Source organism: Loxodonta africana, chromosome 9, assembly GCF_030014295.1.
Source record: "Loxodonta africana isolate mLoxAfr1 chromosome 9, mLoxAfr1.hap2, whole genome shotgun sequence".
Lineage (NCBI taxonomy): Eukaryota > Metazoa > Chordata > Mammalia > Proboscidea > Elephantidae > Loxodonta > Loxodonta africana.
Window position 1 is genome coordinate 98,234,783 of NC_087350.1, and position 25,263 is coordinate 98,260,045.

Below are 25,263 nucleotides of genomic sequence, written 5' to 3' on the forward strand. Positions count from 1 at the left end.
CCAAGGAGCACCTGGCAGATTCGAACTACTGGCCTTTTGGTTAGCAGCCGTAGTACTTAACCACTACGCCACCAGGGTTTCCAGTAGGACAGAGTAAAACTGGCCTATAGGGTTTCCTTCTACTCTGTCCTATAGGGCCGCTATGAGTCGAAATCGACTCGACGGCACTTGGGTTTTTTTTTTATAGGGTTTCTACGGAGCGGCTGGTGGATTTGAACTGTGGACCTTTTGGTTAACAGCCGTAGTTCTTCACCACTGTGCCACCAGGACTCCAAATGTACCTTACAACCCAGCAATTCTATGCCTAGGTCTATACACCCAAGAGATATGAAAACGTATGTCCACACAAAAACTCGAATATGGATGTTAATAGCAGCATTATTCATAAAAGCCAAAAAAAAAAGAAAGAAAGAAAAAGGAAACCACCCTGATGCTCATCACCTGATGGATAAAAGAAAAATTTGGTATACACATAAAATGGACTATCATTCAGGCATAAAATGGAATGAAGTACTGTCACATGCTACAACATGGAAGAAACTTGAAGACATTACGCTAAGTAAAAGAAACCAGTCATAAAGGACCACATATTGTATGAGTCCATTGGTATGAAATACCCAGAACAGGCAAATTTATAGAGACAGAAAGTGGGTAAGTGGTTGCCTAGGGCTGAGTAAAATGAAGATACACAGGGTGTTAGGGAGCGAGGGCTAAGGGATGCAGTTTCTTCCTGGAATAATGAAAATTCTAAAATTGATTGTGGTGATGGATAAACAACTCACTGAATTGTACACTTTAAAAGGGTGAAATGTATGGTATATACATTCTATCTCAATAAACTGTAAAACATTAAAAAAACTGGATTGTGTTGATGGTTACACAACTTTATAAATTTACTAAAGATCACTGAGTTGTATACTCACTCACAAGGGGTGGATTTTATGATATGTATAATAATTTTTTATTACATATTATATGTCAATAAAGCTGAAAAATAGTTTTAATGTCATTTAACCTTTTCTTGATGATTCAGGGTCAACATATCACTATTAATTATCTTGCACAAAAAAATGAGAAGGAATTTCTTCACCCTTGAAATTCTGCTTAGTTGGTATGCCTTCAGGATAAATATTGTAGCACCCTTAGGATCTAAAGAAGTGGGTAGGGCTTAGATTGCCCTTTTCTGAACATTCCTAGGCTGCATACCTTCTCTCTCCTTCCTCATTTCCATCACTGTTCTCTAAAAGACATTTCTTCCCAACGGCAGTGTGTCAGGTTATTGCCATTGCTTCTTCTAATTATTCAACTGAAGTTGATTCTTTAAGAGAATAAGGCAGCCAATGGTGCCATCTTAAATTTTTTTGCATGTTCTACTGCAAAATCCTAGACTAGGGTCCCCATACCTGGTACAGCCAAGGGATGCCACAGCCTCTTTTCCAGGAACAACTAAGCAAAGATATTGTACATTGTGCCACCTGTCCAGCCATCCATCCCTTCCTCATTTCATTTGACAGATACGTGAGTTGCCTTTTTGGCATTGCAGATGAGCTATCTTGGACCATATGTACTTCCTTGTTTGTTTCTTCTAGTCTACTGGGGGGCAAAGTAAATAGTATTTTCCCTGCTACACTCTCATCATTTTATGTAAGTTTTATAAAAGCCAGTGATCTTACGTGGACATTCTGCGTATCTGTACATATTGAGGAAAACCTGAAGGCCTTAGGTACTCAGTATTCTATCAAAGAGGTCTCCTTGATGGCAGCTTGAACCAGTCAACCGCCATTACCACACTGTTCCCAGTACTGCAAGGAACACAGCCAAACCTGGCTATCTTTCCCTTTAATTTAGTGCACTGGAACAAACATTCCTTTGTCAGCCTCTGCCCTGGTGACAAGGCCCTCTCCGAGTCTCTCTATGAAGCAAAATCCTCCTCTGGTTAAGGAACTGCTGGATGAAAACTTCAGAAATACCAATTTGAAATGACCTACATTATGAAAGTCTTCTAAAATTGCTTGTATTTTATTCCAGCTACTAAATCATGATGAGGAAGGGCAGAGAAAGAAGACTTTCAAAAAACAATTAAAAAAACAAACAAACAAAACTCAACTGCCTTTTACTGTTATTTTCCCAGTGAGGTTTCTGTGATCTCTTTATTAGACACAGTATGTGTCAGCTATTTGACTCATAAAAAAAAAAGCAGAAAAACATGCCAGGAAAGGAGATATATTTTATGTCTCTCTCTTCCTGTGAAAACATCCAACAAGCTCATCTGTGTTTTCTCCTTTCAATGAAAGATATGCTTGTCTCTCAACCCTCATCTTCCTCTCATTTTCCAGTGATGATGTCAGGCAGCCTTACAGTATCTCTTTTGTGATCTTGTAAAATCAATGACAACCAAAAAACCTTTTCCGTATGGCTATGACCTCACCCATAGTCCACACCTGGAAAGGCCCTCATCTGCATTGGTAAGTAGAGCTAAACCCCGCTGATCCAGACTGAAGCAATTTACCAGGAAACTACTGCTTTCCTTTAAAAGCCTGCCTACCCCATTCAGACCTGGAAGATTTCTTAGCAACTTGGCTGAGGACTGAATCTGACTGGTCAAGATGCACCCTCCAGTCTTAGTGCCAACCCCTATACATACCATAAACTCTCCTTTACCTAGCCTTGTTTATACCCAGACACAACAAAATCAGAGCTTCAGAACTTTAGGTGTGTGACGTTTTGGTGACATCCTTATACTTCTCCTTGCTACCCTCTCCTCCACTGTAAGCTACTCTCATCTACACCCTGAGCAGTGCAACAGGCATCCATTAAGTAAATTCAGTAGAGAGAGGAATTTTGTGCCACTGGGTCCACATGGCTGGGAGTGTTCTATGCTCATCCCAGGGTGGACAGATAGGTAATAATCGTGTTTGGCCATCTCTAGCAAGCGGAAACTGAGAGACACTGGTAAAAAAAAAAAAGGTATTCTCAAATCTGAAATTCAAATGATAAAATCAACACATAATGGAGTAAAGCCAAAACTACTAAAGTCAATATTTCCCAGGCTAAAACAGGACACAGCAAAGAAGATTTTGGCTGTATTAACCTGTTGTTGTGGAGCCGATTTCGATTCTTAGCGACCCTATAGGACAAAGTAGAACTGCCCCATAGAGTTTCCAAGGAGTGGCTGGTGGATTAGAACCACTGACCTTTTGGTTAGCAGCGGAGCCCTAAACCACTGCATCACCAGGGCTCCTTTGGCTGTATTAGTATGTCTAAAACTAAATGGCATTTACATGTTTAAAGAAAATCTGTGTAGAGAGTAAGCAACGGAACTAAATGCATCTTAGAGGCAGAACTGGCAATACACTCAATCCGGGGCATGGGGCAGACTCAGTGGGGAAGTACCATTGAAACGATTCTCACCAAGAGCCATCTGCTCTGAATCCAGGCCCTCTAAGCACTTTTTGGATGCTAATTCAGCTTCCCCAGAACCTGAGACATTGAGAAAGGCGGGCTCTACAAAGGGTCTACAGGCACTTGGTCTCTGAAAAGGAGTCTCCGTTTGCTACTGTAAAAATAAGCTGGCATTTGTTTTTTTTACATTATCTTCATGATAGTAACAGTTTACAAATATGGAGTGTTTGCTCTATGTCAGGGACAGTTATAATCATTTTATATGAATGAATGCATTTAGTTTCCCTAAGGACCCTCTGAATAAGGTACTACTATTATTACCATTTCACAGATGAAGCAACTAAGTTAGGAAGTGTCAAGAAGTTGCTCGAGGCTACACAGCTAAGAAGTGACAGAGCCAGAACTCAAACCTACACCACGAGGCTCCAGAACCCCTAGGGTTAAGTGCCTGCCACGTAACACCTTTTCTTGTGAATTATTATGAGTCAACTTCGGTGCATCTGGTCAAATCAGAAGTACTAGCAGGCCAAAGCCCATAGCTTCCTTACAAAATCAGGGGGACACCTGAGCAGCTTCGCCTCAAAAAAAAAAATTTTTTTTTTTGTTTCTCTTTGGCCTACATTCATACTGACGTCAGAGTAAAATCTCTGCAATGTCTTTAAAAGTCGCTGAGATTTACCATGAGGATTTGATTGCTAATCAGTTTCTAAGCCCATACTTGAGAAATGTCAGTGGGAAGACGTACAGTGAAAAATAAATGGAAGCAAAGTTGGGCTAAAGTTTTCGACATCTTAGAATTACTTTCAGGATGTATTTTATTCTAGAAGAAGCTAGAGGACGAAAAGGAAGCTAACATTTATTGAGTGTGAACTACGTGCCTGGCATTGGGCTAAGTGCATTTTCACACGTGCTGTCTTATTTAACCTCACAACAACCCTGGACATTATTGCCAATTTCATTTTTACAGACGAGAACTAAGACTCAGTGAGGTTATATACTTTGCTCAAGATCACACAGCTACTTAGAAGTATAAATGATAATCAGATTTAGAAATGCTTGCACACGTTTTCCCCCACAATTCAGGTTATGTGGGACCTTGCTGTACTTGTATGAAGGAAATCGTAATGATCTCTCAATTCTAGGTAGTCACGTATACATCTATTGCCTTCACTAGTCTGTAAGCTTATGGGGCACCAAGCTCAGGTCTTATTTATTGTTTTATGTCTCACAACGTTTGGCAGAGGACATCCTCAGAGCAAGAGCTGGTGAGTCACCGAATACTGTGAGTATAGTCACTGGTGCAGGTGTAGATGGTAACCTCAAGTACAGATGAGAAAACAATTTTAAGGCAACATATACATTTTGAGCTTTAACTTTGAAAGGGACTGCTTGACAGATTTGCTACAGACCTGAACGAACCCCAGCAGCTGAAGCACAAGGACACGGCTCCCAAAGCCCTGGGTGTGGGCTTTCTGATTATGCTTCATCTGTTGGCCCCTTTCTTTCCCTTCCCCTGGTGCCCCCTTGGCTGCTGGCTCTGAACCTATTGGCAGCCTCCAATAGCTTCTCTTCAAAGAGTGGAAAACCAGCCTGATGTTACAACTGTCTTGCGTAATTCCAGACAGGTTTCTATTAATTGTATTAAATTCGGGTGAACAAAGGGTATTTAGTCTGCTAGAGAGCTGAACCGTATCTGGATAAATATAAACAAGAAAGTTCACCCTGGAAGAGTCATTATTGGCCAGCAGTTGGAAGGATGTCAGCGGTGCCCTTGCTCAGGCAGGCTGGAGGGTGGAAGGCAAAACGGATTTAACGAGATTGGTGCCGAACACCTGGACTCTGTATAAAGAGAGGAATAAAGAGTGCAACTGGGATACATTAGGGGAAGAGCAAATGTTTTATTCACAAAAAATAGGCATTAATAATATCAGTCTTTAATCCACCCCAGGGCCCCTTAGCTTGCCTTAGTCATTGTGGACTTTCATCATCTCTGCAAAGCCTCCTGCTAAAGGTCCCTTTCCTGATCAGCTTGAGGTCAGAGGGGCAGAAACACTGCTGTTAAAAAGATAATGCAAGGGAGTAGTAGCATGTGTGACTGGAGTCCAGTGTGACAACATAATCCCGGCACAGAACGATGAGGTCAGCATAGTGTGATATTGGCTTTTCTGGCATCTACTGAATCATCTGATGTGAGCGGCAATTGAAAAGAATAAATACAAACACGTGCAATGCAGTGCCACAAAGACCGAATGGCCCTGATCCGAGAAAAGGGATCCTTATTTTGTATGGCAGTGGAGACGTGGAGAGAACAATGAACCGGGAGTTGGGAGACCTCAGTTCCCTTCTTCTCTCTGCCACTAGCAGAGCAGCTGTGTGCCCTCAGGTTGCCTGGCCTCTATGAAATGAGGACCCTGGTCCAGCTGTTATGTATGATTTCTTTCGGTTTTAAAGACAAAGATTTGTTCTATATAAAAGAGGTTTTATAAAAGTACATTATTACAAGACTACAATATTGTGAGACGTTGTACTCTAAGTGGCAATAACTTAAGTCACTATATATAAAATATTTTGTCTAACTTCTATGGCTAAAGGCAAAGTGTTGGCAGGTGCACTGGATAAGAGGTATAACAAAATCAGAGAGCAGTTCTGGTGAATAGCCCTGCTCCAAGCCATGACCACAGAATTCCAATTGCCTGCAGGTCTTCAAGTCTTCTTTGCAACAGGTAGAACAAGGAGAAACAACAGGACCCCCAGAGAGCATTCAGTTATCACAGTTCAGGATCCATGTTCCCCCAGCATGGTATTTACTTGCACCATCTCTTTGGCTCATGTTGTTCTGTCTGGAATATATCCCCCATCTGTACTTATCAACATTCCACTCATCCTTCAATGCCCAACTCTAAGACCTCCGAGCTGGAACGAACTGTCCTTGCCCACTTTTTGGATATGTGTTATAGCACTTATTTCATTCTATCTCATACTACATTTTGTCCTCATTCCCTGTAGATTCTAAACTCCCTGAAGGCAGGATCTTGGTGTGATATTTCTCTGTGTCCCCTGGGCCTGCTTGGCAAATTATAAGTCCTCATTCGATAAAGGTTTCTGAATTGAATTGAACAGGAATTTTCATGTTACCTGCTAACGTGACGGCAATGGAGACGGAGTCATATCCCAGGGCGTTTGTGGCATTGCAAGTGTAGAAACCCACATCAGCTTCCACTGGTGCCAAGATCTGTAAGGAATCATCTGGTTGTAGAAGAATCCTGGAGCAACAGAAAAGGACATTCTAGTCAGGTCAGCTGCTCCTTTTGACATTCAATATTGGTAAGGTGGGAAGGAAACTCTGGGTATACTCAGGACCTGCTTCAACAACCAGCCACAGCATTAGAAACTCAGGCTTTCTTGCCACCATGATTGGTGTGATTTTGGTAGCAACCTCAAATAAGTAGGTTCTTGCCTGCCTTTTCGGCTTGTAGGTTACTTGGTCTAAATGCTCCAGTTGGAGCAGACAACATAAGAGCACTGAATGCACAGAATGTGCACGTCAGGGGTGAGAGGGGATGCTAGAATGAACGGTACAAATGGACACGGAGAAGGCTTATTGGGGAAAGTCAAAGTTATAAAGGAGGAGCAGGGCTTGACTGCATGATAGGAAGTAGACAGGGCTTCCCCAGAAGGTGATATGGAGAAAGGCATTTGTTAAGCATTGGAGGTGGGAGAGGAAGCCAGGAATCAAAGACGGATGAGTGGATCTTGGTGTGTACACTTGAAGAAAATTGTATGTGAAATTATCAATTCTGGGTAGTCATAGACAGTCTATTGCCTTTATTAGTCTATAAGCATATTATTTTTTTTTTATGGGGTACAAAACTCAGGTTTTATTTATTGCTTTATTTCCTACACCACTTGGCAGAGGGCCTTCTGTAGAGAAGGCAAAGCCTTCCCTTTAGGGTCAAGGTAGAGGCAGTTCCAGAATAATCATCATCTAGTTCAGACATGTTTCTTTACCTGAAAAGATTCACAAGAATCAAATTGTGAGTACTGAAAATGAACTTCCAAATCCACTCCAATTGCAGTCTATCATTTCTTCTTTCCTAGATTTGTGCCATTTCTAGGTAGTACCTGCTACATCATGGCAGTTAGGCAGATTAATGACTAATGATGTCTTGAAGCTGGATGTCTTGGTGACTAGGCTGATGGTAACTGGAACGTGTATGTGGAGCTGGGAATCTAGAAGGCTGGGGGAGGACAGAGCCTGGACCTGGCAGGGCCTTGGGTCAGCAAGTCATTCAGCAGCACAGAAATGGATTAGTGGTGGCCTTTGGGTTCTTAGAGTCAGTCATCTCTTCTTCTGTGATCATTTTCACCTTCCTAGCCTCAAAGGACCCAAAGAACTGTTCACCCAATTCCAAGTACGTGACAGGGATTATTTTTCAGGAAAGAGAAAAATAAAGTCAGGAGAACTCAGAAGGCTTCGTGGTGAAATTAAGACTAGGAGTCAGATCTGCCCTGACAACATATTTTCCCCACTATCCTAGTCTATTTTTTCTTCATTAGTCTCTTGCTGAGTCCTCATCAGACTCTATGCATCTGCAGCTCAGCCCCACCTCTAGTCAGCTCTGAATTATTCTGAGGTGGGTGGCCAATCTGACAATGAGTCAGGCCTCCTCAACTCTGCTTTTGGTCTTGTGCCTACTCTATTGCTTATTCATATCTCCTGTCAGAAGGAAGGTAGGAAGTAAGAAAGGTAGGCTTACATCAATCAATCTAGTTATGTGGGGGCAGCTCTGGTGAAAAATGGGGAAGGAAACAGAAAACCTTAGCTAAAAGGAAGTTTTTGGACAATCTGTGCTTGATTCTAGGCCATCACCACTATCACTGGGGACATGCAAGCCTTTGTGGCATGGAACTAGAGCTGCAACTTCGTGAGGGATGAAAGGGAGACTGTGAGACTGTGATATAACTCATCCACTCAGTCACTCACTCACATTAGGTATTTTTTTTCCTCAAAGTCAAACAGTTACATGTTAGTTGATTTCAAAGAAGCTGATAAGAGAAAGAAGACTATTGCGTTTACTTATCTTTGGTAAGCCAAATAATATTTTAGATAAAGTCACTGTTTACTAAAGAAATCTTATCATGTGTAACATAATATCACTGCTAAATCTCTTTGGGTATTCAGGCTGTGTTAGATAAAAAAAGAAAAGCTGACTTTATGATTTAAATCTCATTTATGCCTCCAGAACAATTTCCAAACAGGAACAATGAAAACAGGCTTAATCAAATTTCAATAGAACTGGTTACTCTAGATGATCGATTTTAGTAGAACGTTTTTTGAATTTCACCACACCGAAAAGACAGAGATTAAAATATGCTCAATTTGCAAATTCATTAGAACAGCTGCTTCCCTAAAACTGATAATGTCTCACTCTTCCTTACAGAAAGGGTTTTTTTGCATTGAACATTCAGAGCAGGAGGCTGGAAGACAGGTCTTCCGAACTTAAGTTTAGTCCTGCCATGATTTAATTAGTGACCACTGGCAAATCCCTTCACCTTCCTACAATTCAGATTATCACTTTATAAAACCCAGTTGAGGTTGATTTTCCTGGAGAGCAGAAGGAACTGTTAAACTGAGGTAGACCTGGAATTTCCAGACCCTCTTTTGGTATTTCCAGTGACCGTTTAGTTGGTACTGCCAGACACTCTGAATGGAGAACTGAATTCAAGGAGCAAGGATGATGAGGAGACAGTGTGGAAGGAAGCAAAAGGAGCATATGATATTGGCTAGTTTTCCCCAGATGATTTACTAGATATCTATATGCAAATAATGCTTACTTTTTTTTTTTTCCATCAAACTATCACATCTGCCTGATGTTATGCAGGGAGTGTAAACCCTCTTCCCATACTGGCTCTGTACCATCCATCTTTCTTTTTTTAGGAGGGATGTCTCTGGGTGGTGCGAATGGTTAATGTGCTCGGCTACTAAGAAGAAGTTTGAGTCCTCCGGAGGTACCTCAGAAGAAAGGTCTAGCAATCTACTTCTGAAAAGTCAGCCGTTGAAAAACCTATGGAGCGCAGTTCTAGTTTGAGAAACATGGGGCTGCCGTGAGTTGGAATTGACTGGTTTTTCGCTTTTGTGGCTACATCGATTCCTCCAGGCACTGGTGCTCTGAGTCAGTCACAATGCCTCCTGCTCAAGTCTGAAGCCTGGAAAAGAATTCTCACAAAGTTGATGAAGAGAAGGAAAGTGATCCATCACCACAGGCATGAAGTCATAAGTGTCTGAACTAGGTTGGGAGCAACGGAAATGGGAAGGAAGGAATCTAGATCTTGAGATTTAATCTTCATGGAGTCTTTTATTCCATAAACTATGTATATAAGGCAAAGAAGCTATAGTACGTGCCTTCATAAAAAGTCTTAAATATTGTCTTGAAACATAAATCCCACATAGGACAAAAATTGAATCTACATTTATTGCATATACTTGCAAATTATTTACAGTCCTAAAACTGAACTCCAGTTCAAGGGCACATAGTTATTTGGTGGAAGATTCAGGATTCGAAACTGGGTTTCTTGCTCTTGGTCCAGAGCCTGTTTTCATGGTTAACATAAGTCATTACACCTGTTGGAACCACCGTAAGATTCAACTCTTTAGCCTTGCTTTCTTTCTGTAATCATAAAGCTTCTCACAGATGTGTCTTGGTACATTTGGCCCATTTGGATACTCTACCCCTTTCCCTAATAATCTTCTAAGGCATAAGTAATTTTAGGGTTACTTTGAGGGTTAGGAGAGGATTTAACTCCTAATTACTGTAAGCCTCTAAGATTGGTAGATGGGTGTTTGGAGGCTGCCACTAGAGGGTGCAATAGTTCTGGTGAACATTCCTATACAGGGCTCTCTAGGAAAACATGACAAGGCAAAGGAAAAGCCTTGCTGTGGATACTGAGGTTTGCTTCAGTGAAAAAAAAAAAAAAATTTTTTTTTTTTCTTTTTATCCAGTCTGGCATCTAGGAAGTGAGATTCCTGAAAAAAAAATTTTTTTTTCTTTATATTTCATGCTTTTTCTATTCTGTTAATTCAACTTAATCTGCTAGTAGCTGATTTCTGTCAGCTTGTATTTAGGTTTCGAATTTGACAGGCCTGTTTTAGAAGGCACAGGCACAGAAACAGTGTTACCTTCCAAGCAAAACCAGAAAGATTTCTTGGGGGTTGTTTTGGAATTTAAGGAATCAGAGGATGAGGGGACATAAAACAGGGCACAATTATGACTTCCACAGCAAATGATACTGTGGTCATATCAGATATATTAATACCTCTTGCTTTCTTCCCATATCCACATTCCCTACCCACTTTTGTTTACTGAGCTAAAATGTATTGCTCTGTTTCCTTGATCATACTTTTAGCCAGAAAGTGAAGCAGAAATTTTGCTTTTCTGGTGGTCTTTACTTATAAGCTTTTTTGTAACAGCATGTACCTTGCAAATTAAGGACCAGTTGAGAGGGTACAAATAGCTGTTTTAGCCATATAAGTGAAATTCTGTCATCCATGTGAGTAGGATACAGACAAAAGTGCTCACAGGCCCATCCTACCAAGTACAATCTCTTTGACGTTACCTCTTCCACGTTTGCAATACACAGTGATAAAGGGCTCTGATTTGAAAGCTGGGCGGTTCTTGTTGTCTAAAGGGAAATCTCTAGAAATTCTGTGAGTGGGGTGGCCTCATGCTGGCTCCTGGATCCCTGCATCACTGTGAACACCACTGTCTTAAGTAGGCCTACCTCTCTAACCTCTACAACCAACCACAAGAAGCTGCTGTGTGGAAGAGAAGACTTCTTGACTTGTAGCCAAGAGACGTGGACTCTAGCCTATAGTTATGTGGTGGTTTTGGGCAAGCCACTCAACTCTGTGAGCCTCCCAGTTCCTGCTGTAAATTGAGGATAACACTGACCTCCGAGAGTTCTTGTGAGGGTGAAATAAAGGAGTGTACAGATTCATTCTTACTATTTTCTAAGTAGAAAGGCTTCACTTTAAATTTCATCTACTGAATTAATTTTTTTTTTTTAAGTACAGGTGGTGGTAGCCTGAGTAGACTATTTGAATTTTCCACTTGTCAGAGGAAATTTTCAAGCTCTGGGCACAGAAATGCCCAACTGCTACAAGGGCCATCATGTGGTACCATCTCAGGCCGCTCTTCCTAACAAGTAAGCAATCTTGAATCGGTTTTAGGCCCCAATACTGAAAGCTGTAAATTATGAGTGCATTCTCTTTCTTTAGACAGTAGCTTCTTCTCCTTATCTTTTCAAACTTCCCTTCCCTATATGCTCCAGTCAAGATGGTTTATTTGAATTTCCTTGTTATTAACTTGGGCCTAAAGACACATTCCTCCTCTTTCTGTCTACCCTTCCAAGTTCTTATCATCCCTTAAGATCTAGTTCAAGTTCTGCTTCCTTGTGCTACCTGAGTCAACAGAAGTCTTTCCCTTACCTGACCTTCCGGAGTTGTTGTAAATTATAGAAAAGGCCTTTCTATCCTGCAATGTATTACTTCCTCTCTTAGATCGTAAACTAATACCTCAAGGGCAGGGGCTCTTACTTCTTTCATTGTTCCCTCTTCAGTATCACCTTCAAAGCAATGGGGCTAAAAATGATCATATCCACGATATAGAATAGAGGACAGACTCCAGAGCCATGCCGACCGGGATCTAATTCTGGCTCTACCACTTACTGGCTGCGTAACTTTGGGCAAGTCATCTACTTAACCTCTCAGTGACACAGTTTCCTCATCTATAAAATAAGAATTATAGCACCTACCTAGGGCTGTTGTGAGTATTCTTTGCAAGTTAATGTATTTAAAGCATACAGGACAGCACCTGGCATGTTTTAAGAACTACCTAAGTGTAGGTTATTATTATCTTGTTGTTGTTGTTGCTGACATCACTATCATTCATTCTACATGTCTGAGCCTATGTATTCTGGAAGATGTGAGAAGAAGCTGGTTTGGCATAGGTAAATGAGGAATGGAGGACTTTAAAGGAAAAAACATAGATCAGGACTATGGGGAGGAAACAAAGGGTTTGCTGTGTGAGAGACCGGGGAGTGAGCAGCATTCCTTTTACCTTGGTGGTGGCAGTGGGTATGGAAAACAGTTGCCCAGAACTGAGTCCACATGGCATACTGTGTTGGCAACTGCCTCAATTCTATTCTTGACACAGGAATCTCTGAAGAAGGACAACTAGTTATTTCCATAGCTGTTTTAACACTATTAGCAAAATACTGAAATCTTAGAAGACTAAAAATTAGCCAGAGTCCTGGAATTGCATAAGAGTGTATAAATAACAAAAGCAAAAGAGCGAGAGCTGGAAAAAAGTAGGCTTAGGAGCAAACAGGCAAAGCTAAAGCAGACCATGCAAAGAGCATCAGCCCAAACTTATTTACAGGAGATGTGGAGGTCTTTGCCTTATCGTGAGATCAAGGTGTGTGTGTGTGTGTGTGTGTGTGCATGTGTGTATGTGTTTTTCTGCTTAAGGATTTCTTAGGTTAGGATGCCACCACAAGAGGAGTAGTGGGAACCAATATTGGTTTTATATGCTTTATCTCAGTTTATTCTCATTATCATGGCACTAGATTGATATTATCAGATCCTTTTAGAGAGGAGGCAAGAACTCAGAGAAGTTAAGTACCTTGCTCAGATACTGTGTGGCAGAATCAGGAGCAGGGAATAATATTTTCTTAAACTCACCCCATCTAAGCATCCACTAGGGCCTAGTAGAAATGCATGTGGTTTGGATTCATTTTTGGTGAGGAATCATTTTCGTGTCAAGGCTTATAGTCACTCAGGGAAATGGGGATCAATAGTGAGAATATTCTGGATTTGAAATAGCTTGAACATGGAGGGAAAAAGATCTCCTCTGGAAGTAAGAATTTTTTTCTGAAACCAAAAATTCTAGTAGCACAGAGGCTTGCAAAGGAAAGCGTTGTTTTGTACAAATATTTTAGGGAACAGATTTGATACTCATGAAACGCTTCACATCACCACCCTGCTAGGGCAGCTGCTGGTTTTAAAGTAATTGCCAAATAAAAGTTACTTAATGCCCAAAGTTTCATGATTGTTCCCGGCAGAAGTATAGAAAATATTTTTGGAATGGGAGAAGGCCACTTGACCACACATTCTTAACCGTGTCCTGCTACTTGGTGCCAAGCCTTTCAGCTCCCTTCCCTTCAAAAATTCATGAACTTGCGAATTTGCTAATACGTGTGGCTTTATCTGCTTGCTGAGTAATTCATCTCAAACTACAAACCTCTGGCTCGAAACAACTCCGACTGGATTTCCTATTCACCTGGAATAGGGGTCATCAAACTCCAGCCAGCTGCCACCTGTTTTTGTAAATAAAGTTTTTTTGAAGCAGGCCAGTGCTGGCTGTTCACACACTGTCTACGGCTACCTTCCTGCTACGATGGCAACGCTAAGCAGCTGGGACAGAGACTGTATGGTCTGCAAAGCCTGGAATCCTCACTCTTCAGCCCTTTACAGAAAACACTTTGCTGACTTCTAACCTAGAACATGGAAGAATTTTTACTTCTGGTTTGTTTCAGTGCCTTCCTCATTTACACAAAAAAGTTAACTTTTTTTTAGTAACTCTGCAATTTGCAAGGACTACTTTACTGGGAAGAAAAATTTAGGGAAAGTAGGGGATATTTTGAGATCAGTTTTTCAGGGAATAGACAAGTGCCTGCCTTTAAGCCTTGCTCTACTACCTGGTGGAGCTCTGGTGGTACACTGGTTAAGTGCTCGAATGGTAACTGAAAGGTCGGCAGTTGGAACCCACCGGCTGCTCTGCAGGAGAAAGATGCCGCAGTTTGCTTCTGTAAAGATTTACAGTCTTGAGACCCGTATGAGGCAGCTCTACTCTGTCACATAGGGTCACTATGAGTCGGAATTGACTCGACAGCAATGGGTTTGGTTTGCTTTGGGTACTACACACTGAGTGTCTAGTGTCCTTTGAAGCTCTCAACCCGCTTGATCACGCTGGTTACTTTTGCGACCTTTGCATTGACCCCCGATGTTTGTTTTTGGCTGAGGCTTATGTATTTAGTAAGATGGTTCCTTTTTCTCTGACTAGCTGTTCTTATACTTTTCAACTGAGAAAAACATTTGTCATCTCTGTTTCCTTTAGCTCTATAAAGGAAATAAGCCAAACCAAATTGAAACCGGTTTCTTTTTTCCTATCTGCCCTGCCTTCAGTTTTTATATTATCTGCAAACTTGGAAACGGAATCTCATGTGTTTATGACTTTTACACATAGCATTATTCACAACTGTGGTTCTGAAGCTGACCCTGGAGGCATTTCCCATATGATTCTTTCTTCCATTCTGAGATGCATCCATCTGTAGATACTCTGTGTTGCCCAAGCTAAAGCCTTCCAAATACTGCCTAATTCATCTCCTATTCAACACCACTTTGGAATGCTGTCCAAAGCTTTCTGGGAAATATAAGCATTTCAAGCCTAAGATTTCTCTTTCCTACCAGACCAGAAATAACGGCAGAGAATATCAGTAGGATCCAAGGTCTTCTCCTGCCACCTGGATGAAAGCTGGTAATTCTCCATCCTGCTGTGTTTTCCTAGATAACTGTCTACCACGACTCTGAACAACTGCTTAGGTGTTCCTCAAAATGAAAGTAAAGCTCCTTACTTTGCAATGTCCTAGGAGACGGTGTGATACAATGGCTCCAGGTCTAAATGATAATAGACACTGACAGATGCATATATATTGCATGCCTGGTATTATCTGTTCTTCATACCCTTGCTATTCTGTAGGGCAAACATGGTCATTTTAATTTAACTAATGAGGAAACCAAGACTGAGAGAGGATAAAGTGGACTCATGCAGAGTAAGTGGCAGACCTGGAATTGAAGCCCAAGTTGCTCTGATTCCAGCCTTACTGTCTTTCGACCACTCTGGGCTGCCCTCTGAGTTAGCTGATATACTATTAGATTGACCTTCTAGATGTAGTGGATGGGCAGAGTAAGGTGGGCTCACCCAGATCCAGAAGAGAAGGAAAACAGGTTTAGGCTTAGGGGTAATAAGGCAGAAACTCCTTCCATTAGCCCTTTCCCTAGGATTCCATGTGAGATGGAATATCACCTGTGATCCACCTCCCCTCCCCCCCCACCCAAAAAGAATCAGTATTTTCTTCAAAGTATCTAGCTTCATATTATTCTTCGTGTCCACCTGCATTCCTTTTGAAAAATCCCTTAACCTTTAGGAAAAAAACTTGTTTAAATGCTTTATGACTTCTTTATGACTTATATCAGTGGAACCGTGGGGTAGTAATGTGGTGATCAGTTCACTCTTGGTTCATGTTATGGGTTGATCTCTGTCCCCCAAAAAGCTATGCTCAAGTCCAAACCCCTGGTACCTGTAAACAAAAAACCTGTAAAGGTGACCTTATTTAGAGATAGCATCTTTGCAGATATAATTAGTTAACATGAGGACACACTGGAGTAGGGTGGGCCCTAATTCAGTATGACTGGTGTTCTTATAAGAGGAGAAGAAACACAGAGGCAGACACAGAGGAAAGACAGGTTTGGGGAGACAAAAGTTGGAGTTCTGCCGCCACAATCCATGGAATGGCTGGGGCCACCAGAAGCTGGAAGAGACAAGGGAGGATCTTCTAGAAACTTTGGAGATAACAGGGTCCCACTGATGCCTGAATTTGGACTTTTAGCCTTCAGAACTGTGAGAAAAAACATTTTGGTTGTTTTAAGCCACCCAGTTTGTGGTACTTTGTACATCAGCCCTAGGAAACAGGTCAATGGCACAAAATAGCAAGCAGGGACTTCCCTGACGCCAGGGTAGTGCTAGCAGTGGTATTTAGAGCTTTCTGTGAGGAAAAGCTAAATCTCCATCCAGCTGTCTTTCCCAATTTGACAAACCAACTCTCAGTGCCAATTTTGGAGAATCTGTCTTTTATTTCCTGTAAGGTCATCACCAGTGTCTGTATAGGTATTGCTCTGGTGTTGGGTTCAGATGCAGAAATACTAAGCATGTGTCTGTCCATATTATGCGAACCTCCTGGTATTAGATGTGGAGAAGGGTTATTTACCAGTTTTTCAGATAGGAGTGTGGTATGTGTTGTAGCCTATCCAAATGCAAATTGAGGCTAGCTTTTTTTCCTGAATCTCAACTGAAAATGTGGTAAAGAGGAGGGCCCAAAAGTGTCCAGTGTTTACGCATAGTAACTTGAAAAGCAAGGAACAATTTAGCTTCATCTTGCTTGTGGTCTAGGTCTCTAAACACACACATGCACAGTCCATCAACACCATAAACATTCAGTCAATGACACAAGCGCAGATGTAACAATTACAATGTTTACTGAATGCCTGTTATGTGCCTAGCATTGTGCATATTTATAGCTGGGTATGTATATGTAAAAGTAGAGCTACCAACAGAAGACGAGGCCCTTTCTAAAACAGATGTGTCAAAACAAAAACCAAAGCTGCATAGATTAGAAGCCAGCTAGGTGGAATATTATTGAATGTCAATTTACGTTAGATCTAGCTGACCTCGTTGGCTTCTTTTCAAAACAATGGCAAGTCCATGCATTCAACTAAGGTTAAAATCAACAAAAATAAATAGGTCTTGTAGCCAGGCTCCTTGGGTTTGAATTCTTGCTCCACCCTTATGAAGTATGAGACTGTGAGCAAGCTAACCTAACCTAATAGCTCTGTGCGTCAATTTCTACATCTGTAAAATTGGGACAATAACCTCAAAGAATTATTGTAAAGATGAGAACAAAGAGATTTCTTTTGTTTCATTCACCACTCTATCCCCAACGCATACCTGTGGACCTGGAATAAATATAATAGGTAAATTAATAAATACTTACGAATGAATAAGTTTGCATAGCTCTCTCTTAGCACTTATAACACTGTAAAACTTACTTTCCTGGCTTTCAAACTAGACTTAAGAGCCTCATCAACACAGAATGAATCTTCTTTCACCATCCCCAGTATCAATGGTAGGGTCTGGCTCAGCGTAGACATGGCAATGTTTGTTCAATAAAAGAAGAAGTGGGGAATATGACGAACCAGCCTACCATAAACACACTGGGGACACTCTGTAAACTATTGCTTGAGAAGTAGTATGTGTTATAAAGATGTACTTCTAAGAATCATATGAATTCATTTCAACTAGTAAATTATATATATGATCAGAGGCAGTCGTTTCTGAATTATGAGTGACTCTTTCATAAAACAAATTTCTTTCCAATCAAGCTTTGGCATATTTAAAAGCCAAAGAAGTAACAGACTTTTCCCAATCACTTCCTTCTTCCCTTGACCAGCATCTTGCTGGCTCAGGCTATGGAGAGCGTATTTTAATAAATTGCGAAGTCCTACAGCCCAACAGGCAGCTGAATCTTGCAGACTCTTTCAGAAAGATGGATTTGGGTACTAAGCAAAAACAGACTAACTGAACTATAACACTGGGCATTTCAGCACTTCTTTGGTCAAAGCTGTCTGAAAATAAATGAGCGCTTCTGAACCGCTACCAGACACAGTAATGATGACAAGCAAGGAAACCCAACACAAAAGAGGTCACTGACGGCCCACAGCAAAGCAGTCCCAACGGCAGCTCTATGCCTCCTGAGTGCTTTGTGCAGATATATTTACTTTCTTTCCTTAAACAGTACTTGAAAAACTGTATCGAAAACTAAGCTCCAGCCATATTTCTCACTGGCCAGCCAAGGAAAATGAAAAAATTATGATGTCAAAGATCAGAAAGGGAAATCTTTTATTTTTCCCTACCGCATGCCATTAACTTACATTGAAAAACTTTTCCCAGGGCTAAATTTAGAGAAAAAAAAAATCTTGGTAGTGGCAAAAACCATTTGCCCAGGCCCTCAGGTGCCTTCCATTTTAACGCTTTCTACACCCTTACTCCCATCCATGCCTGAAGTCCTGAACATCTAGGACTTGCCCTCTGCTGTCCTTTAGCATCCTTAGTACATGATGGTCATGTCTTTTTTTTCTAGCAACATTTCATTGAACCTTCTCCATCTTAAAGCCATTGGGGCTAGACTCTCAATGCTTATAAAGGTGAAAATTAAACAGTTAAAGCGACCATTTCGTGTCAAACCGATTCCAACTCATGGTGACCCCAAGTGTGTCACAGCAGAACTTGCTCCACAGGGTTTTCAATGGCTAATTTTTCGGAAGTAGATTGCCAGGCCTTTTTTCTGAGGCACCTCTGGGTGGACTTAAATATCCAACCTTTCAGTTAGCAGCCAAGCATCTTAACTATTTTCACCAGTACCCAGTACCAAAACCCAGCGCCGTCGAGTCGATTCCGACTCATAGTGACCCTAAAGGACATTTTCACCAGTAAGGGACACCTAAAAGGCTAAAGAAGTGTTTCCTAAATGGTATTTCAAGGATTATCAGTGTCTCCAAGGTTACTAGGCCAAACAATTGTTCAGGGATCAAAAACGTTCCTAAAAAACACATCATACCATGTTGTCCACTTGGAAAGTTACAACACATTGGCAAGCTTAAAGGAGTTAAAAAAAATCGAAAAACCAAAATAATTTTCAATTGAGAGACAGTTATATGCATTCAAGAACAACAATCAGCTGTTAAAAACCGCATACTGTTACGAAAATGTCTCTTAGACGTGCCGTTAGGTAAAAAATAAGTCAGATTTCTGAACAACATGACTAACACTCCAATAAAATCCAAATATTATGTGTGTTTATAGGTTTTACATACAATATATGCCCGTGGAAGCAGCAGTCAGTAAATCAAACGACTTATTGCATTGGGCAAATCTGCTGCAAAAGATCTCTTTAAAACGTTCAAAAGCAAAGACATCACTTCAAGGACTAAAGTGCACCTGATCCAAGCCACGGTATTTTCAGTTGCCTCATATTTTTCATATGCATGTGAAAGCTAGACAATGAATAAGGAAGACTGGAGAAGAATCAATGCCTTTGAATTATGGTGTGGGCAAAGAATACTGAATATACTATGGACTGCCAGAAGAACGAACAAATCTGTCTTGGAAGAAGTACAGTCAGAATGCTCCTTAGCAGCAAGAATAGTGAAACTTCGTCTCACATACTTTGACATGTTATCAGGAGGGACCAGTCCCTGGAGAAGGACATCACGGTTAGTATAGTAGAGGGTCAGTGAAAAAGAAAAAGACCCTCAACAAGATGGACTGACATAGTAGTTGCAACAATGGGCTGAAACATAACAATGATTGTGAAGGCAGCGCAGGACCAAGCAGTGTTTCGTTCTATTGTACACAGGGTTGCTATGAGTCAGAACTGATTCAGTGGCACCTAACAACTACGACAGTAAGATATACAAAATTCTGAAATATACCAAATTAGTAAGAGTGATAACGTTTGGGGAATAGGATTTGGAGGATGAGGGAGACTTGCACTTTTTACTTTACAGATTTAAGTATTATTTGCATTGTTTTATAATTGCTTTATTACTTTAATAAGAAAAAATCGAATGGTATATTAAAAAAATTAGACATAAATTTCAGCAGTAAATACATCTGTTTAGCTTTAAGTGGGCATTTCCCAAACTCAAGTGATCACTGAATGTGTCTACCATTCAGAAACAACTTATGCAACAAATACTGATGTTACTTTACTCAAGGCTCTCCCCACTCCACGTCAACATATGGGCTGTTATGGATTGAACTGTGTCCCCCAGAATGTGTGTCAATTTGGCTAGGCCATGATTTTCGGTATTACGTGGTTGCCCACCATTTTGCGATCTTATGTGATTATGCTATGTGTTGTAAATCCTAACCGCTATGAAGTTAATGAGGCAGGATTAGAGGCAGTTATGTTAATAAGACAGGACACAATCTACAGGATTAGGCTGTACCTTGAGTTAATCTCTTTTGAGATATAAAAGAGAGATGTGAACAGAGAAGCTAGTACCAAAAAAGAAGAGCTGGGAGTGGAGCACATGTTTTGGACCCAGGGTCCAAAGGAAGAGAAACTCCTGGACCCAGGAGAAGCTTGATGACAAGTACCTTTCCCCAGAGCCGAGAGAGAGAGAGAGAGAAACCTTTCCCCTGGAGCTGGTGCTCTGAATTTGGACTTCTGTTTATTAAAGCTATCCCCTTGTATTTCTGTCATAGCAGCATTAGATAACTAAGTCAAGAGTTTTAACGTTCTGGGTGGCTGGCTATTAGCCAAAAGATTGGAGGTTTGAGTCCACACAGAGGCACCTCAGAAGAAAGGCCTGGAAATCTACTTCTGAAAAATCAGCAATTAAAAACATTACTGAGTGCAGTTCTACTCTGATATACATGGGATCTACACGAATCAGAATCAACTTGAAGGCAACTGGTTTTAACTTCCGTAAATGAGTGAAGGAGGCAGAAGGGACTGCAGGGAAGATCTGGTACAACCCCCACACTTTGAAGTGAAGAAACTAAGGCCATGAAAAGTAAAGGTCCTTGGCAAGATCTGCCTCAACCCCTCCATACTAGTCTAGCTCCTTCCACATCACACCTGTATGGGTCATGATCCTCGGATTTCACCAAAAATCTCCAGTGCTCAAGGAAATTGTCAGGACCTCTCAGTACACCATGGCCTCAGTATTCTCCCTGTAGTCCCAGGGCAAAACAGAGCCTTGATGGTCCCCTTCCCCTTTTCTGTCACCCTGTCTTATTCTATAGCTTTTCAGGAGAAAGGAGGTATTATTCAAATGAAGAGATACTGGAAACACCTGGTAGAAAACAGTAAAGGTCTTGAGGCAACTGGGCAGCCCTACTGAAGTATGGAAGATGCATGCAAGCATGAACTCACCCACTCACTCAAAACAGCATGGGCTTGAGTTGGGCAGAACTGGGTTTGAACCCACTCTCTTGATGCTGCCTTTTACTAGTTATCTAACATTGGTCAAGTTCCTTAAGTACTGTGAGCCTGGACTTCCTCATTTCTAAAACAGGGATAACAGTTTGTATGCTATGCCTTGTGGTGAAATATTAACTAAGATGGTGGCTATGAAGGTTCCTAGCACAGTGGCACAGTGTACGTAATTAGTCAAGAAATGCCAATTTCTGTCTTTTTCCACAAATAGCCAATTGTTATTTCCTTCAACGCCAATACCAAACCTTGGCAATAGACACAGGGAATATGAATAACACTTGGTACCTATGCTTGAGAAATTCACTGGCCAGTGGAGGAGATGATGTGGTGTGGCCACAACAGAGTACCTGTGAACTGCTCACCAAGCACCAGGGTACCATTCTCAGCCAGCAACCACTATTCTGGGGGCCAGACACTACAGCTGCCTCTCAGTGAACCATGGCCTTAGGGAGATTTATTGCAACTGGTTAGCCTGACCTACAATCTCTTTAGAAAGATTTTTGGAGAGAATGACAGGGCTCAGCTGATCAAGAAAATTATAAGGAGTGGGGGCAGACCAAGGGGCAAACAAGAGGAGAAATTAAGAACTCAGGCCCTTGAGGCATGCTGCCTGGGTTCAAGCCCTATCTCCAGCATTTCTGGGTGAGTTCGACATCTGTGCCTCAGCTTTCTTATCTATGATGTGGTAACAACAATAGTACTTACCCCATGGAGTTCTGGGAATATTAAACAAGATAATTTCTTTGAAGCACTGAGCATTATATCTGGCATATAGTAAGGGCACACATGAGAAATATTATTAAGTATTGTTATTTGGTCTGCAAGTACCAAGGGTGAGAGGCAATATTATTGACACTTACAAGGCACAAAAGATGTGGGCAGGATGGACAAAGTCATGTCTGTTCACAGAGTCTCAGAAGAGTAGGCAGAGCCTGTCTTTACAATCAGATAAACCTGATATTAAGTCTTCTGTCCAGTTCTAGCCAAAGCATGTTCTGGGGTGACCTGCTAAACCTCAGTTTTCTATGTAAAAATAGAAGATAATGTCAGTCTTGTGACTGGACTGTTAGATAACAAATGCAGTTACATATGAATAAACCTGGCATAGTGCTTGACACAGCAAATGCTGGTTCCTCTTTCTTTCCCAAAGCTAGCAAGCTAGAGAAGAGGTTTAGCTGAGTAATAGTATTCAGAAGTAGATTTAATGAAAAGAGCATTATACTTGGATTCAGAGAAAAGAAGAAGTTAAAATGAGGATTTTGGACTGGATATCTTTAAGGTATCTCTCTAGTACAGCCTATAATTTTTCAAGTGACCACCTATTTTATTTTGTCACATAGCTCAGCTCAGCTACCCAGTAGATACAACATTTAACAAGTCACTAAACTTCATTTCTTTCCTGTTCTGTAAAGTGTGGATAAAAACTGTACCTGCTTCTCAGGGCTACAGTTAGGATTTAGTGAGATAAGGTATAAAAAGAGTTTATAGTTGTCTGGAAGACAGTTACTTCTCAATTAATGCCAGCTGTCATTTTTTTTTTTTTTTTAAGTCATTGCTATTGTCAGGGCCACTGTAAAGACTGAAAGAGATAATGCATACAGAAAGCAACACGGTACTTGGCACATAAAAAGCCCATTGCTGTTGAGTTGATTCTGACTCATAGCAACCCTATAGAAGAGTAGAACTGCCCCATAGAGTTTCCAAGGCTGTAAATCTGCTGCAAAAGACCACTTTAAAGTGTTAAAAAGCAAAGATGTAAACAGAAAACAAAACAACAACAACAACAAACAATTGAAATAGCCAGACTAAAAGCTGATTCTTTGAAAGGGTGAAGAAAATCAACAAACCACTAGCCAAATTAGTAAAGGAAAAAAATGAGAAGGTGTAAATAACCCAAATAAGGAATGAGACGGGCAACATAAGTACCAACTGAAATAAAAAGGATCATAACAGAATACTACGAAAAATTATACTCCAACAAATTTGAAAACCTAGAGGAAACAGACAAATTCCTAGTAACACACTATCTACCTAAACTAACACAAACTGACGTAGAAAATCTGAACAGACCCAGTAAAAAAAAGGAAATTTAAGAGGTCATAAAAAAACTACAAACAAAAATAAGCCCTGGCCTTGATGGTTTCACTGCAGAACTCTAACAAACATTCAGAAAAGAGTTGATGCCAATACTACTCAAACTATTTAAGAACACAGAAAAGGAAGGACTATTCTTGAATTCATTCTATGAAGCCAGCATATCCCTGATACCAAAGCCAGGCAAAGGCCTATTTAAAAAGAAAATTACAGGCCAATATCCCTCATGTACATTGATGCAAAAATTCTCAACAAACTTCTAGTCAATAGAATTCAATAGCATATGAAAAAATAATATACCGTGATCAAGAGGGATTCATACCAGGTATGCCAGGATGGTTCGGCATTAGAAAATCAATCAAAGTAATCCACCACATAAATGAAACAAAGAAAAAGAATCACATGATCATCTCAATCCATGTAGAAAAGGCATCTGATAAAGTCTAAAACCCATTCCTGATAAAAAAAAAAACTCACCAAAATAGGAATAGAAGAAAAATTCCTCAACATAATTAAGGGCATATACACAAAACGAACAACCAACATTATTCTCAATAGACACAGACTGAAAGCATTCCCCCTGAGAACAGGAACCTGACAAGGATGTCCTTTATCACCACTCTTATTCAACACTGTACTGTGAGTGCTAGCTAGAGAAATAAGACAAGAAACGGAAATAAAGGGCATTCAGATAGGTAAGGAAGAAGTAAAGCCATCCCTATTTGCAGGCAATATGATCCTATGTATAGAAAATTCCAGAGAATCCACATGAAAGCTACTGGAACTAATAGAAGGATTTAGCAAAGAGGCAGAGTACAAGATTAACATAAAAAATCAGTGAGATTCCTCTAAACTAACAAAGAGGACTCCAAAAACGAAATCAGGAAAACAATACCATTTACAGTAGCCACCCCAAAAGGTAAAATACTTAGGAATAAACCTAACCAGGGGTGTAAAAGGCTTATATAAAGAAAACTACAAAACACTATTGTGAGAAACCAAGACAGACTTTCATAAATGGAAAAACATACCATGCTTGTGGATAGGAAACTTAACATTGTAAAAATATCAGTACTACCTTACCCAAAGCAATCTACAGATACAATGCAATTCTGATTCAAATTCCCACAATATTCTTTAATGAGATGGAAAGACTAAGCACCAACTTTATATGGAAAGGAAAGACCTCTCAGACAAGTAAAACATTACTGTACATATATAGGTTAAAAAAAAAAATAGGTTAGGCTGTGGATATTTTTACATACATGTTTGTATGTACAGCATGCTTATTCATATATATAATACAGTACAAAGAGGGCACAGTCATAGAAGCTTCCTAGACCCATCCAAAACCTTGAGGGACTGAGTTACTGGGACTGAGGGCTGGACCATGGTCTCAAGGGACATCTAGGTCCATTGGCATAACATAGTTCATAAAGAAAATGTTCTAAATTCAACTTTGGTGAGTGCTGTCTAGGGTCTTAAAAGCTTTCAAGTGACCACCAGAGTTTCCAGTGACCACCTAAGATACATCTATTGGTCCTATCCCATCCAGGGCAAAGGAGAAGGAAGAAAACCAAAGACACGAGAAACAATTAGTCCAAAGGACTAATGGACCACATGAACCACAGCCTTCACCAGCCTGAGCCTGGAAGAACTAGATGGGTCCCGGCTACCACCACTTACCGCTCTGACAGGGATCACAATAGGGGGTCCCGGAAAGAGTGGGAGAAAAACGTAGAACAAAATTCAAATTCACACACACACAAAAGACCAGGCTTACTGGTCAGACAGAAACTGGAGGAACCTCCAAGACCACGGACCCCCAGACAACCTTTTAACTCAGAACTGAAGCCACTCCCGAAGTTC

General features: G+C 40.7%; 1 protein-coding gene across 1 annotated transcript in view; it reads right to left on the reverse strand.

Moving 5' to 3' along the window:
- ADAMTSL1 (ADAMTS like 1) overlaps positions 1–25,263 on the reverse strand; it is a 389,822-nt gene that overhangs the window by 84,220 nt on the left and 280,339 nt on the right. Inside the window, exon 20 of the mRNA XM_064290455.1 lies at positions 6,538–6,665. Within this exon, the coding sequence (XP_064146525.1) occupies positions 6,538–6,665 (128 nt within the window). The remainder of the gene's footprint in view (positions 1–6,537; positions 6,666–25,263) is intronic.